We start from the raw sequence: 15,270 nt of genomic DNA on the forward strand, positions 1-15,270 counted from the left end.
GAATTTATAGGGATTTCTGAGATTTGTTTATTGCGTCGGTGATTATTTTGTCAATGAGAATTTTTACGGAAAAACTCTGTTTTTTACATACTGGTTTTACGTGCTGTAGAGATTCGGTAGAACGCATGATCGTCCAAGGGTTAGGACAGATACGACTGAATGTATCCTATAAATATGTATCTAAGTGGTTCGTTGAAGTTAGTGAAAGGAAACAGAGAAAAAATATTGAGATATACATGGCGTTATCGAAAAAAATGCGAGACTGTATCAGTTATCTCGACATCAGTGCCAGATATCTACTGATTTTGAGGGCTATTTCTCCAGAGTTCTGCGCATTTCTCTGCCAACTTTCGTCTATCTGTAAATATTATGTCAGAAATAATTTATAAATTATATTAGAAATATTATATTAGAAATAATTTAGAAATAATTTACGGTTCATTAAAGGAGAATTTGTTATCCATGTCCGAAGGTTCGTTATCGGTCAATACGTGACAGTTCACGGCGATGTTATATCGCACGTCAATATCAGTCATGTGATGGTGGAGGATGGAGGAGAATATTCTTGCACAGCTGAAAATCGAGCAGGGAAAGTCACTCACGCTGCACGCCTCAACGTTTACGGTAAATTTCATGCTAAATCCGGTGACCGAACTTCGTGAATAATGTTTAGCAAATTGATGTCCTGTTAGAGTTTGTCCAATTTATGGTTTACGTTTGAGCTTTGATTTCTGACTCTATGACGCCCTTCGCAGCTGAAAATTATTTGAATAAAATGGAAATAAGTTACACGAGTAAATAGAGCCACGTAAAATGGTTAAAATACGTCACTGCGTTATCAGCTATGAACGAATAAGTAGCATTACCGCGTATGATGTTAGGCCGTTTGCTCATGCGTTCAGTTGAATATTTCATTTATTCGAAGTAACAAAATTTTGTCATTCTTTGCTATTCATACATTCTGTGCGAAATTTGCATTTGATTTTATGTTTTCATGCAAAATTTTGTTGTCGACGAGAGAATTTTATTCCAGCAGTGTAAAAGTAGTACTACCATGTTCATAGTCAGACCAATTCCACTTCTTACTGCAATGATAACACACATCTTTCGAAGTTATCTAGCTACGAAATTTCGTATATTCCTGCAGTAAGAAAATCTTTCATTCTGACTTGTAGAAGAAGCTTCGGGTAAAATTTTCAAAAAGGTTGCAAAGTTAAAACATTCATAATTTTTAATTTATAAGCTCCGACTCTAAGATTTCAGAATTGCATAAATAAATATTTCCAATTTATTGGATCAGATTGTAATTATTTTAAATCAGCGAAACTACCGATAAATTACTTTTCTTCCATAATCCATAAATCTTAATATATTAATCGCTGGATTTTCCCTTCAGGTCTTCCATACATTCGACTAATTCCAAAGGTAACTGCCGTCGCCGGCGAAACTCTTCGCTTGAAGTGTCCAGTGGCTGGCTACCCGATCGAGGAAATCAAGTGGGAGCGGGCAAATCGCGAATTACCAGACGATCTCCGGCAAAAAGTGCTTAAGGACGGCACTTTGGTCATCACGAGCGTACAGAAGAAGGGCGACGCAGGGGTGTACACGTGTTCAGCAAGGAACAAACAAGGACACAACGCGAGAAGATCTGGAGACGTCGCAGTGATCGGTAAGGCATTTCGTTCGTGCCACTATCGTACGATTGTTACAGGTGTTTCGATGCCGAGAAGACGATACCAAGTCTTAACTATTGCCTCGTGGCAAAGACGAAGACCTAAATCGAATATGCTTCGAAAAAAATGATCACTACGATCAACAGTAAGGTGGAAGAACCGCCAAAAAAGAAAAAGAAAAAATGAGAAAAAGAAGAAGATAATTTCTAGGATTCCACGATGAGCAGCGAAGGATTTCCAGATGCGACGTGTTTATCTTCGTCTATGCTTCTCGAGTTCACGAGGTGTCGTTGTTGTTATTATTCCAGTTCCTCCCAAAATTAGCCCATTCACGGCAGATCGTGATCTTCATCTCGGCGAAAGAACTACGTTGACTTGCTCGGTGACAAGAGGCGATCTGCCGCTCTCGATCTCCTGGCTCAAGGACGGACGATCTATGGGACCGTCGGAACGAGTCAGTGTCACCAATATGGACCAGTACAATAGCATACTGATGATTGAAAGTTTATCTCCAGATCACAACGGCAACTACTCGTGCGTGGCCCGTAATCTGGCCGCAGAGGTATCACACACGCAGCGGCTTGTGGTTCATGGTAATCCTCCTCTAGGCCCCCTTCATTTTTGCCCGACGACCGCCTGACCGCCCGAAATCCGTACGAGTGCCGATCGAGTGAGTGCGTACACGGTTGCCCACACTCGCGAATGAACCGCGTGAGGATCTCGAAGTGCTGTTCTCTTTCTCTTGCGCCTCCGTGGAAGTCATAGCGAGTACAAAACATTTTCCACAGTCTCTATTCGCACACGTTTCTTCGTTCTCGCTTCATCTGAAAATTTCGATGTGTGTTAGTGCTGTCTCACCGCTGTAAATAGCTTTCAACGTGAACCGATACAATGAAGATGCGTGATCACACAGCTCGTTAAATTCTTACGCGTTCATTCGAGAAGGAGTCTTTTTTTATCTGATATAAAGCCATCGGACGTCATTCAGGAACGTAGAGACCTGATGACGGGTACTTAATGACGGCTCACGCTTAGCGTGGCTCATCCTCCTGCACGAGACCTGCCATTATCACATCCTATGTTTTCTCCTCCATCCTTGTCTCGACTCTTCGAAAAGAGATTTTACATTTGGATAAAAATTAACAACGTAAGTTATACGTACGAATATAAATTTGTGTAAAGTATTTTCTAACAAAAATCTGTTATCTGTATGAAACTGAATTTTCAAAGAGTCGGCGAATGCTAGCTCTTGCGTTGGGAACGACCGTATGCAGCGTGAGTGTGCGATGCCAAGTTATAAGTGTACAAGGTGTTGTAGGGCGGCAGGGGCAGGTCCGCGGCGGGGCCACCCTCTCTCTCCTCTACATTGCTACGTTACTATACTGCCTCTATTGTACATATTCTACATATATATATATACATATTATATTCTATATATATATCTATACATATACATGGACGTACTACTGTCTATATATATAATATATATGAACATACCGCTACTATATTAAAGAAAAACATCTATATATATATTTATACATATATATATAAAGAACACATGTACCTGGTACAAAAAAAAGGTTCTTGCGTTTTTTTTGGTGCCATCTTTTTCTCGCTCTCACGTATGGTTCTCTCTTCTCTCTTGACCTTTTCCAGTACCCCCTATTATTGAGCCATTTACGTTTCAAGAGGGACTATCCGAGGGGATGCGGACGCGGACGGTGTGCGGGGTCGCGGCGGGTGACCCACCCTTAACTATATCCTGGCTAAAAGACGGCCAAAGTCCTTTCCCTTTGCCGCCGAATCTCGCCTCCGTCGCAAACATCTCCCAACTGGATCCTTATTCGAGTCTCCTCAGTATAACGAACCTCGCGGCCGAGCACTCCGGCGACTATACCTGCGTCGCCGCGAACCCCGCCGCCGAGGTCAGGTACACGGCCAAGCTACAGGTAAAAGGTAACTAGATGATCGGCGACCTTTTCCATCATCATCCCAAAACTTCCAATTTTGATCTTATACCAGCATTTCCCATCGATCTCGACGGAAATATCTGTAATATCTTTTATCCCTTTACATATACGCGCCATGAAATTATCTTCTTATTCTTCTTTCGAAGAATTTTTCATTCGCTGATTTTTGTTTCTTTCGCTCCTTAAATCCCAGGTAATTGTGGTTTGTTCCCAGTAAGCTAATACGTTCCTTTCGTTGTTCTTGTTTCTTATTTTCCTTAGGTTAATGTAATATTTTTAGTATATGGTCTCAAATAAAATTCGTACTTTGCTTTTTGTTGGTAAGATTTTTAGACAATTGAATTTGCTGTAAGAGTTTTGTACGTATCTATTTGAAGTTCGTATTCGCCGTTTGGTTTTTGGTAGACATTTGACAAAGTGAAGCTGCACATTTGGTAGATGCACCTGAATATTTTTTACCAATCGGAGATTACATATCTATTTTGATCGATATAAAGAGAATTTTTAATATCTGCTAAACAGATAAATAGAGTAACTCAGTGAGAAATATATATATATTCTGCGAAAGAAATAACGTCGAGGTCGAGACCAACTTTTGTCCCGATCCCAACTGTACATCCGGAGAGATTCACCAGATCCATCTCTATCCAAATCGTCATAATCTATAGTCCATATTTAACGTCCATAACGATCGAATCACGTCATAACGCTTTACTAATTCGATCCCTGCATAACCATCGTTAATCGTCGTAGTGTTCTCGCACGGATTAAAGACAAACCATTAAAACCAATAATTCTGTTACATATAGCAATACACGTTACTGTGGCCTGTCCGATTTACCAAGAATACAGAGTCTATTCGTAGCGAGATCACGCACGTTTCATCATTGAACCCTCTTGAATCATCGAGTCCGTCCTGTTCTCCTAGAAATCCAAAGAAATCTCCTTGTTCCCTCAGACACAGTGTGTATTACATTTACGTTGCTTTGGCTCTCTGGGAATGCGTCGGTATCTCGTGGACCCCCGAGGTTTGCTTGACTTGACCGAATAATAAAGGTAACAGTTTGCACCTTTCCTTATTTTTACTCGTTTCTTTAAAACGGAGCAACCAACCAACCAAGCAAAACTATAAAAAAAAATGATAATGGCGATGTGTACGAACAAAAATAAAACTCTCTTCTGGCCTGCGTGCGTGCGTGTATGTGAGCATCATACACACTTTATTTGCATGTTCTCTTTTTACTATTGACATAGCTGTCGTTTTTTCTGTCTGCATATACATATATTTATATATACATATACCTTACGTGTTTGTGTACATATATTATTATTATTACTTCTATATATATATATATATATATTTTAAGTGTTTTCTGATTAACCGAGTACGAGCACGTGCCACTCTGCTCACGATCAAAAATCTTCACAGAACCTATGCGCTGTGGCTCTCCTTTGGGCTCGTTGGAAGGCAACCTTTTTTCATTACACTTCTGCATGCTTTTCTCACTGTCTTTTCTATCTCTCTGTCACGCTCTTTTTTATCTTTCCTTCGCGGTCGCGAAATACACGGGGCACGAGTCGCAACGAACTCGAATTACTTTCATCTGACCGTACGCGAAACGAGAATGGATAATACGGCAAATATATAGATACTCGCACACAAAGTGCTGCGCTATGTGAACGTATCCGCACGAATGAAACGTCAATATAGATACATTGCATGCCGCAATGTCGAAAGTAAAGGAACACGCGCCCCATGTGTTTCCAACGCGAATTTTCCGGTAATGTAGGCTAGTAGTACGTATTTATTATTAATTAAATTCGTATTCGTCGAACTAGTCGTTAGAAGCGGGTACTTGATATATCTATATATACATATATATATTATTATTCGCCTATCCACGATATATATCTTTCGGTTTTCCGCCGACATGCTCTCATCCAAGAACCTCACATTTCCTGCCCAATTGCGCCTTTTCTTCTTCCGAGAGTTCTACTTGTTTCACGCCACAATTGAACGAGTATCTTATATATTTAATAACACGTTATACACACAATCTTTACATACATTTGGTCTACATACACATATATATATATTTATATATATATTATATTGTCGCACGCGTTAATGCGTGGCCGGTATTTGCCGTCTTGTAAAACGTTGGAACTCCCACTCACAGTATCTCGCTTGTGCAGCGTTTTTCACCACCGTAAAAAGTAGAACCCGCCAAACAGTACACCCAAAAATACAGTAAACCTCAAACTCTCGACACTGGTCGATGCGCGGCGTACCGTCACGGATCATTTATACCGTTTTGGAAACTCACTCATATCCGGTGTTTGTCGCAATTTAGACGATGCACACATTTAGTGGCGATTTCGTTTGAGCCGTAGCTAGATATACAGAGATCTCAGATAGATGCTTCATACTGCACTGTGTACCTCATTCTCTTTTTTTTTCTCTCTCTCTCTCTAATTTTTTTTTCTTTTTTTTTGTTTGTTTTCTTTTCGTCTGTCTCCTTTTTGGGCTACGTATGTACGTTGATGGTGTATCGATCGAACCGCTTTACATTGATGATCCTTTAGTAGAAGCAGAGAAACAAGTCCAGTCGTTTATTTGTTCCAAGCGATCCAAGAGAATCGGTCGAAGGCTTGTACGTCGCGGACGTCTCGCATCGACAGTTAAAAACCCCACTTCCATACTAAACCTCACCTACGAACCTTCATTCACTTTATCTCTTAATGTCTCTGCCACTTTTTCATTATGTAAATTTACCATTTTTTCCACCATTATTACGGAAATTCGAGATTTTGTCAAAATTTGTTTAGTCGCGTGTCGAATCTTTTCGCGGCTTGTTTTTCCGATACTGAACGATCGACTTCTCAGATAAATCGTTTTCGGATAGATTCGAAGTCGAAAAGAAAAATAAAGAGTAGAACGAAAAAAAGGAACGATCGTTTCTCGTCGACGACAGGCGCCGTCGTTCTGCGTTCTCCTCGTACTTTCACTTTTGTACAGTGTATCTTTCTCGTTTTGTACATATGTATCTGGATACTGCGTTTACGACGATATAGCGCCATACCGTCGACGAGCTCGTCCTTTGACCGCGCTTTTCACGACTCTCTCACGACGTACCTGTCTCTAAATCGCTAACGACCAGTAAAAATAACGTACACGGAAGTATCACAACGACTTGTCTAAAGCTGTCCGCTCTGGTTTTCAGTACCTCCGCGATGGATCGTGGAACCAGCGGACGTGAGCGTCGAAAGAAACAAGCACGTCGCTTTGCACTGCCAAGCGCAGGGCGTGCCTACACCTACTATCGTTTGGAAAAAGGCCACGGGTAAGAAATTTGCCACGTTAATCCATTAAGGGCTGACAATATTTCATTTGTAATTTTTTTCAAGTCGATTTACACAATTGGATCTTATTGTTAACATCGTAGCGATAAGAAGAAATTTCAAGAATTTATTTAATATTTTTTTTTTTTTTTTTTTTTTTTTTAGCATTGTTCACTATTCTCTCAACTTTAGATCGCAGATTCTACGATGTTATAAAATTTAAAGAAATCTGTAAAGTTTAAAGCGCTTATTTATATGTTATCGGAAGTCCTTTTTGTTTCTGATTTGCATAATGAACTTGTATAAAGCATTGAGTTGTTGGAAAAGTTCGTACCATTTTTATTATGAATTTCTATCAGAAGACATCGAATAAACGTTGCTCTTGGTTGGATAATAAAGGGAATTAAGAAAGAAAAAAAACGTCTAAAATTCGTTGATAAAATAGATTTGATATATCTCATTATCTGAACAAAATAGGAAGCAAATCCGGTGAATACGAGGAGTTGCGGGAAAGAGCGTACACGAAAATCCTCAGTAATGGTACGTTGCTGTTGCAACACGTGAAAGAAGACAGAGAAGGATTTTACCTCTGTCAAGCGAGCAATGGCATTGGGAGTGGTATCGGCAAAGTAGTTCAGCTAAAAGTAAACTGTAAGTACCTTTGTGTTGAACGTATAAATCGAATAATCATATAATAAATTGTATATCAGTAAAATCAACGTAAAACGCATTATGTTCTCGTTTTGATGTCTCGGTAGCTTCCCCATACTTCGCTGCACCATCGAGGCTCGTCACCGTGAAGAAGGGTGACACAGCAACTTTGCATTGCGAGGTACACGGCGACACACCGGTCTCCGTCACCTGGTTGAAAGGAGGAAAAATTGAGTTAAATCCCTCGACGAACTATCGGTAAAGCTGGGATTAGCTTGAATACTGTCGAATGAAACTCTTTGATATATTGCTAGGAACTTATATTTTTAAACGCGTGATAGAAAAAAGTTGTTTCAAAGTTTTATTAACTTTTAATTAAATTTTGATCAATTTTTTTTATTTGTTTCTGTATGAGATGATTCGTCATTTGTTGGCGAGTGTTTTGTATAAGACGAATATGTACATACACGAGTGTTTATATTAGAAAGAATTTTAATTCATAGAAGTTGCATTCCGATTGTTTTTCTGTTAGATATTAATTATACATAGGATTATGACTAAATTTTTTACGGTTGCTTTATCATGTGTGAAGAGTTACGGTGAAACGAGAGGTAACACCGGATGGTGTGATTGCACAATTACAAATTTCTTCGGCGGAAGCCTCAGACAGTGGCGCGTACTTTTGTCAAGCAAGCAATCTGTATGGTCGTGATCAACAGTTAGTGCAACTCCTCGTACAAGGTATAATTTCATCGATGAAAATAGATATAACTAAACAAATATTCGTTTAAAGAACGATCGATTTCATTCTAATTTAGAGCCACCACAGCCGCCAAGTTCTTTAGAAACTGCCATGGTTGCCAGCCGAAGCATTAACGTTAAATGGCAACATAAATCACAAGACACCAGTGAAGTGACTAAATATATTCTCCAATATAAAGAAGGCGATGGTGAATATTTTTCAATTATTTAAAGAAAATATATCATAGTAAAAAAATAAAAAATCTAATAATAAAATATTTATCATTATTGTCATTCTAGATCACATTGCTCGTTGTAACGTTTAGTAGATCAAGCAAATTTTGATTCATAATTGATCAAAATTTGAATTTGCATAAACACTCCGAGTCTAGTGATATGTATCAACATTTATTGAATAAATTGTATTAAAACAGCTGGAATGTGGCAACAACAAGAATTCACCGGGCCGCCTCTTTCGTATGCAGCTCTAATAGACGAATTAAAACCGGCAACTAGATACACTATACGCGTAATAGCCGAAGGACCAGCGGGTAGATCAGTGCCCTCGGCAGAACTGATTGTCAGAACCGAGCCACAAAGACCGGCTGGACCCCCGATTAATCTTGAAGCTAGGGCTCTGTCCTCCTCTGAAATTTTAATTACTTGGTCGCCACCACTGCCTGAACTCCGACACGGTGACATTCAGGGATTCAATGTTGGCTACAGGGAAACAAGGTAGGAATATCGAAGCAGAGTAATCTGTCTTGTACAGTCGCTGTACTTTAAAATTCATGCACAAAAGATGCAACTCTATAAGTAAACATTTTATGTTAGTAAATTTTACATATATTTTATAATTTCGGAATTATGAAAAATGACCTATGTCTAATGAAAATCAACCGGTTCTATAAAAACTTTCTTATGGGGTCCAGTACTTCATAATTTAGTTAGATATAACTCTCCTGCAATGTAATAATTACAAATACGCTCATCGAAGTAATATGATGAATATTTTGTTTAAAAGAATCTATATTGAACAGAAATTAAAGATACTAGAAATGTTCTTAAATAAAATTTTTGTCAGGTGCCACACTTCATTTTCATAGTGTTAAATTTTTGTAGTTGTATAAAAGTACCATCAAATTTAATATGCTTAATATATTTGGACTTAATTAATTAGAATATAAATGCTGTAATAAATACAATGGTGTACAAATCCTTTTTGTCACCACTACATTTCAATTCTAATTATACAAATGTTTTGAAGCACATTGAACTATTCAAGTTCAGAACTCCATTACGCTAGCAATCTTCTTTCAGCTCGGCGAATCCCTCGTATAACTTCAGCTCTGTGTCCGGAGACGGAGAAGAAGGGGGTGCAGAACTTCGGCTAACAGGCCTTCGACCCTATACAAAGTACACTTTAGTGGTTCAAGCGTATAATCAAGTTGGATCTGGTCCACTTTCCGAACCTTTGTTCACACAGACAATGGAAGATGGTAAATGATATTTTTTAAGATGTCAAATAATTGTGTATTTCGAAAAGTATATTTAATTACATAAATTAATTTATTTAGTGCCCAGTATGCCACCCGAAGATGTAAGATGCGCTGCGTTAACTTCACAATCACTTCAAGTATCTTGGCAGCCACCACCTAATACGCACAGCAATGGTATTATTCAGGGATACAAGTTACATTATGAACCTATCCTGGCGGATATGTGGCGCAGTGTCGATGAAATGGAAGTAAGCATAATATGTTTTTTACTTAGACAGATTTAAACTGAGATTCTTCAACGTCACATTGTTTTAGGTTCGTAAGACTAACGTTTTAACCATTATTCTTACGGGTCTGAGGAAATATACAAATTATACCATTCAAGTATTAGCTTTTACAAGAGTTGGAGATGGAGTACCTACAACAGTAACTTACTGCCAAACGGAAGAGGATGGTAATTTTTGTCAAACTAATTGAAAGTTTACGCAATTGTAGAAGTATCTCTAGTAAATAACTTGAAACTTGAAACAACTTGAAATAATCTTATAAGTAGAAATGTAATAATCGCAGTATTTTTAATTTATCCACAGTGCCAGGCAGTCCAGCGGATATAAAAGTGGTGGTAAGCTCACCGCAGGCACTTTTTATTTCTTGGCTCCCACCCTTAGAACCAAATGGAATTATTACAAAATATAATCTGTATACGAGGTAAAAACAACCACACCAACAATCGTTACATAAATTTCTATTTAGTTTTATTACTATAAAAATATAAATGCTATAGGGTCGTAGATGGCCGAGAGGAACTTAATCACGGTAAAAGAACACTGCCAGCAACAAGCACTTATTTCGAAGCGACTGATTTACAACAACACGTAGAATATCAATTTTGGGTGACTGGTAGCACCCGTGTAGGCGAAGGTCAAAGTTCCAGAGTAGCCGCACAGGTTCCAACAAATCGTGTACCAGCGAGGATTACGTCTTTTGGAGGCCACGTAGTGCGACCATGGAGAGGATCTGCTACGTTGGCTTGCAACGCAGTTGGCGACCCTACTAGAGAGTGGTATAAAGGACAATCCGAACAAATTCGTACTGACACAACCAGAAACATACAAATTTTACCGTCTGGAGAACTCGTGCTGTCGAATTTACAATCACAAGATGGTGGAAATTATACTTGTCAGGTGGAGAACGCTCAAGGCAGTGATAAGTTACATTATACTTTGACTGCACAGGGTAAGTTTAATTTTTGAAGGATAAATGGTTATTAATAGTTGAAGTTGTAAGAAGATTAATTGGAATTGTTTCACAGTACCGCCCAGTGCACCCGTTCTGTACGTAACGAGTTCCACATCAAGCAGTATTTTGTTGCACTGGAAACCTGGACACAATGGTGGTGCTTCACTCACAGGCTACACGTTACATTATCGAACGACACATGGAAATTTAGACGAGTTGCAACTATCTCGTCATGCCACAAGTCACGAATTAAAGGTATAATAGACATACATTTATTCTATATTCATATCTTTAACATAAACGATTTCCGAAGCGTAATGAAATGTTTCAAGAATATTTTATACTGAACGTATTACTGATATAATCTATTAATTTCCAGGGTCTCCTATGTGGTAACACATATCAATTATACTTGACATCTCACAACAAAATCGGGAGCAGTCCATCGTCACCAGTCCTCTCGGTTCGAACACAGGGACAGGCACCAGGAATACCACCAGCTGCAGCTTTTCTCAGTCCAAACTCGACCACATTAGTCCTCCGACTTCACGTATGGCCAGATAATGGCTGTCCGATTCTTTTCTTCGTGATTCAATACAGACCCATAAACGAATTTCATTGGACATTAGTCTCAAACAGCGTGAAAATGCAACGAAGATTTGTGGTGACAAATTTACAACCGAGTTCGGTTTACCAGCTGAAAGTTGAAGCCCACAATGTAGCTGGCAACAATCAAGCGGAGTTCACATTCGTAACATTGACAAAGGAAGGCGGTAAGCTTGATGATATAACTATTCTTCGTTCCAAACCAATTGATCATTAGAGCTGAATTCCAAAATTCGAATAATAAGCAACAAATTTATCATTTCTCAATTATCAAGAGCAGTTAATTTATAATGGACAAAGGATAGAGACATTTCACAGCTTCTAACAAATTTTGAAATAGAGCAAAACGAATCAATCTGGTGACAATATTCAAGTTGAAAGAATTATATCCAAAAGCACTGTGTTCCTGAAACCTTGCAGAACCGCCTCCTCCAGAACTGTCGAAACGTGGAATTGCTTCGTCCGTACCATTCTACGCTGATGTGAAAGTGATGCTGCCTCTGATCGTGGCCACTGTTGCCTTAGTTGTCGCTGTGGTCATCGTAGGTCTTCGCTGGCGAAACAGTAAGTTGTTCATTGTAAATTTCTATCAATTGTTGAACTTTAATATCTGAATGGTTTACCTACATCGCAGTTCACTCTGTATTTTTAATGTCATTCGCCATATTATTTTGAAATCGTTAAATTTAGAAAAATTAATTCCCTATAGAGAAAATAAATAAATAAATTACTGTGATATTTGATTATCTATATTTTATAATAATGTTTCATCTTGCATATAACCCATGAGATGTTGATGTTCCACTTGGTGAAACTCACAATCAATGGATCATGAAACAATTTTGATCGGCGATAGATATATTGTAAATAAATCCTATTTATTCATACAGGGTACATACATATTTTATTTCTATTTATATATAAGGATATCTCGGAGACAGAATGCAGCGTCCCATGAAAGAGACCCAAGAGAATCAACAGAATGCCGAAACTCAAAGAGAGCGTTACTACGCGACGATTCACAAGGTGGCTTTACAACAAGCGGCGAATACGGGTGGAGGGCCCGACAAGATTCCAGGTGAACCTTTGTTACGATACGGACGACAGCCAGGTTTGGTACTATAATTGTTGTTCAGGTAAAAGAAAATCGCACGCGTAGCGCTGTTCAACCAAAGTGGGCAGACCCGTTAGCGTTCGATTGCAGTTCACAAAGCAAAGGTGGATTATTTTACATCTTCCTTTCATCACCATAGATCATCGTCTTTTTTCTTTTTACCCTTTATGCGACCGATCTTGAATGTTTCACTCGTGTTCCACTGCATATTTCATTCGACACTTCATCATGCATTGCTTCTGCCTTCATCGACCACCCTCTGTAACTTTTTAGAAACTGTATCACTTAGGATATCACTAAAATTTCTAAGTTAATAGTGACGAGAACTCATTAGAGAGATTTGTAGTCAATTCTGTGTTTGTCAATTCTGCTCTCAGGAGAATATTATAAAAAAATGTATTCTGATATAAAAGAATATTATTGTAGTTACATTATTGGATATTTTATTCTATACATTCAAAAACATCTATTAACAGAATAAACCAAAAAATTCAGAGGTGCGTTTGATTGATGATGATATTCTCCTCAAGAAACCAGTTGCTTCTCAAGAATCATAGTTCACGTTAGAAATTGTAACAGAGAAATTACAAAATGAAAGTAAAATCATTCTATAGTAAAGCAGATAAAAATCGATTCTCACATAAAAAATTCATCCCAACGCGATTTGAAAGGTAGGCAATGCCTCTGGTGGGTTACAGAGACAGCGGAGGACATCTCGCCGTACGCTACGTTCCAGCTTTCGGAGGGTGGCGGGGGAAGCCTGGCAGGGTTGGGAGGGTTGGGAGGACTGGGAGGCGCGGCGGAAGCTTCAGCAGCCGGCCTCCACCCGAACAACACTCTGCTACACAGTTTCATGTATCACGAGCACGCCATGACCGAAGGGTGCGCAAGCCCTCCACCTGCCGCGACGGTAAGTTCACAGTTTAAATTAGTAGCTAATAGCTTAAGAATGTTAATATTTTATTAATTTATTGAGCACTAAATTCTTATTTTCCCATTAAATTATAATCTGTAATATATGCAACCATTAGTACCACCCCAGGACTTACTACATTAATTGATCGATATATTCATTACATTAATTATAAATAACGTAACATTAATTACATATATTAATTCCTACATTAATCGCGATATTAATTGTTATGAGGTAACTATTGATTACTAGCGTACATACATATGTATTAAACATATTGCAATTTCCCATAGACATTTGTTTTGAATAAATTGGCCCTTCCACATCTTTTTCACGTATTAATTCATATTTTATATATTAGGGGAAATAAATAAGTTCTGTTCCTGTTATTATTTGTTCATAAAAAAAAGCAAGTAAAGTTTTATACAATTATTTCTACTTGATACGTTTTAATGTTAATGATATTTCTTAAAGTAGTGATTCATTTGTAAAATGTGATGAGAAGTCACAGGTTTTATATTTTTATTAGACCTACATATCGTGTTATATTCACAGAGCATGAAGAGCGTTTCTTCGAGGAGACGACAGCAGAGAAAGCAACAAACTCCGGGCGATGTCGAGACCGACGAGAGCGAGTCTGACCCGGATCAGTTGACGAGCTCTCGCACAGAGTCTTCCAACCAACTGGACGCGGGCAAACTCAAACACAGTATGCGTAATCATCCATCCAACTCCTTCATAAAATAATACCTTAGTAATAAAATTTTACTTCTAGTTCGGGCCGTTTCCGATTTCATTTATCACGGTACGTCGAGCACTTCTTCAGACATCTCGCCCATGTCAGAGCAGAAGTCACTTCCTCGAAGAGGACGATCTAGGTAATTGATAAATAATCTATCTTTCATTAATTTTTAATATTTTTATATTAAATACATTCATTAGTTAAATTATCATTCGTCTCATTCATAATTGATTCGTATTCGTAACACATCGTACAGAGCGTTTCTCCAGTAATTAATTTGATACATTGTTTTCTTTTTAAATTGTCACACACACAATACTCATGCAGAAAGGTTTCAATATAACAATTACGCAGTTATAATGCAATGAATGAAATCAACATCATAGATAATAGAGGCAAAATGAGAAAAGTAAATTTATTAGAATATATATTCATTGACTTATAACATCGTTAAAAAAATTGCGATCATTATATTATAACAACTGAATAGTATACAATTAAGATCTAAAGGGTTAGTTTTTAATCAAACTTATCAAATCCCAAAATATTTTACGAAGTTTCAATCCCAAATGATACAAGTAGAATACTCGCATAGCATATCACACGCGAAACTCGATCATAAAATAATGATCCAAATTTGATTTCCAAAAAAAGGCCATGTATCATGTTCATGTTCATAGATCATCCAATATTCATAAAACTCTCTGTACGGCCAAGATTCAGCCAACAATGTTGAAAAAAAAGCAAACTCATATATGTCATATTCTCACCCGTAGT

General features: G+C 38.1%; 1 protein-coding gene across 10 annotated transcripts in view; it reads left to right on the forward strand.

Moving 5' to 3' along the window:
- The window catches only part of LOC126878315 (cell adhesion molecule Dscam2), a 124,598-nt gene that overhangs the window by 106,426 nt on the left and 2,902 nt on the right, over positions 1-15,270 (forward strand). For 3 of the 10 annotated variants that reach the window (XM_050640978.1, XM_050640981.1, XM_050640982.1), the window contains exons 9-29: positions 473-624; positions 1,397-1,669; positions 3,330-3,629; positions 6,868-6,987; positions 7,463-7,636; positions 7,744-7,894; positions 8,229-8,377; positions 8,455-8,586; positions 8,812-9,112; positions 9,698-9,876; positions 9,955-10,124; positions 10,192-10,330; positions 10,467-10,584; positions 10,661-11,112; positions 11,189-11,370; positions 11,495-11,888; positions 12,142-12,285; positions 12,647-12,832; positions 13,534-13,745; positions 14,307-14,460; positions 14,527-14,629. In XM_050640978.1, the coding sequence (XP_050496935.1) occupies positions 473-624; positions 1,397-1,669; positions 3,330-3,629; positions 6,868-6,987; positions 7,463-7,636; positions 7,744-7,894; positions 8,229-8,377; positions 8,455-8,586; positions 8,812-9,112; positions 9,698-9,876; positions 9,955-10,124; positions 10,192-10,330; positions 10,467-10,584; positions 10,661-11,112; positions 11,189-11,370; positions 11,495-11,888; positions 12,142-12,285; positions 12,647-12,832; positions 13,534-13,745; positions 14,307-14,460; positions 14,527-14,629 (4,185 nt within the window). Of the gene's footprint in view, positions 1-472; positions 625-1,396; positions 1,670-1,981; positions 2,267-3,329; positions 3,630-6,867; positions 6,988-7,462; positions 7,637-7,743; positions 7,895-8,228; positions 8,378-8,454; positions 8,587-8,811; positions 9,113-9,697; positions 9,877-9,954; positions 10,125-10,191; positions 10,331-10,466; positions 10,585-10,660; positions 11,113-11,188; positions 11,371-11,494; positions 11,889-12,141; positions 12,286-12,646; positions 12,833-13,533; positions 13,746-14,306; positions 14,461-14,526; positions 14,634-15,270 lie in introns of those variants that run through there. The other 7 variants (XM_050640988.1, XM_050640985.1, XM_050640984.1 and 4 more) reach the window with 7 other exon arrangements.

Source organism: Bombus huntii, chromosome 2 (genome assembly GCF_024542735.1).
Source record: "Bombus huntii isolate Logan2020A chromosome 2, iyBomHunt1.1, whole genome shotgun sequence".
NCBI classification, from domain to species: domain Eukaryota; kingdom Metazoa; phylum Arthropoda; class Insecta; order Hymenoptera; family Apidae; genus Bombus; species Bombus huntii.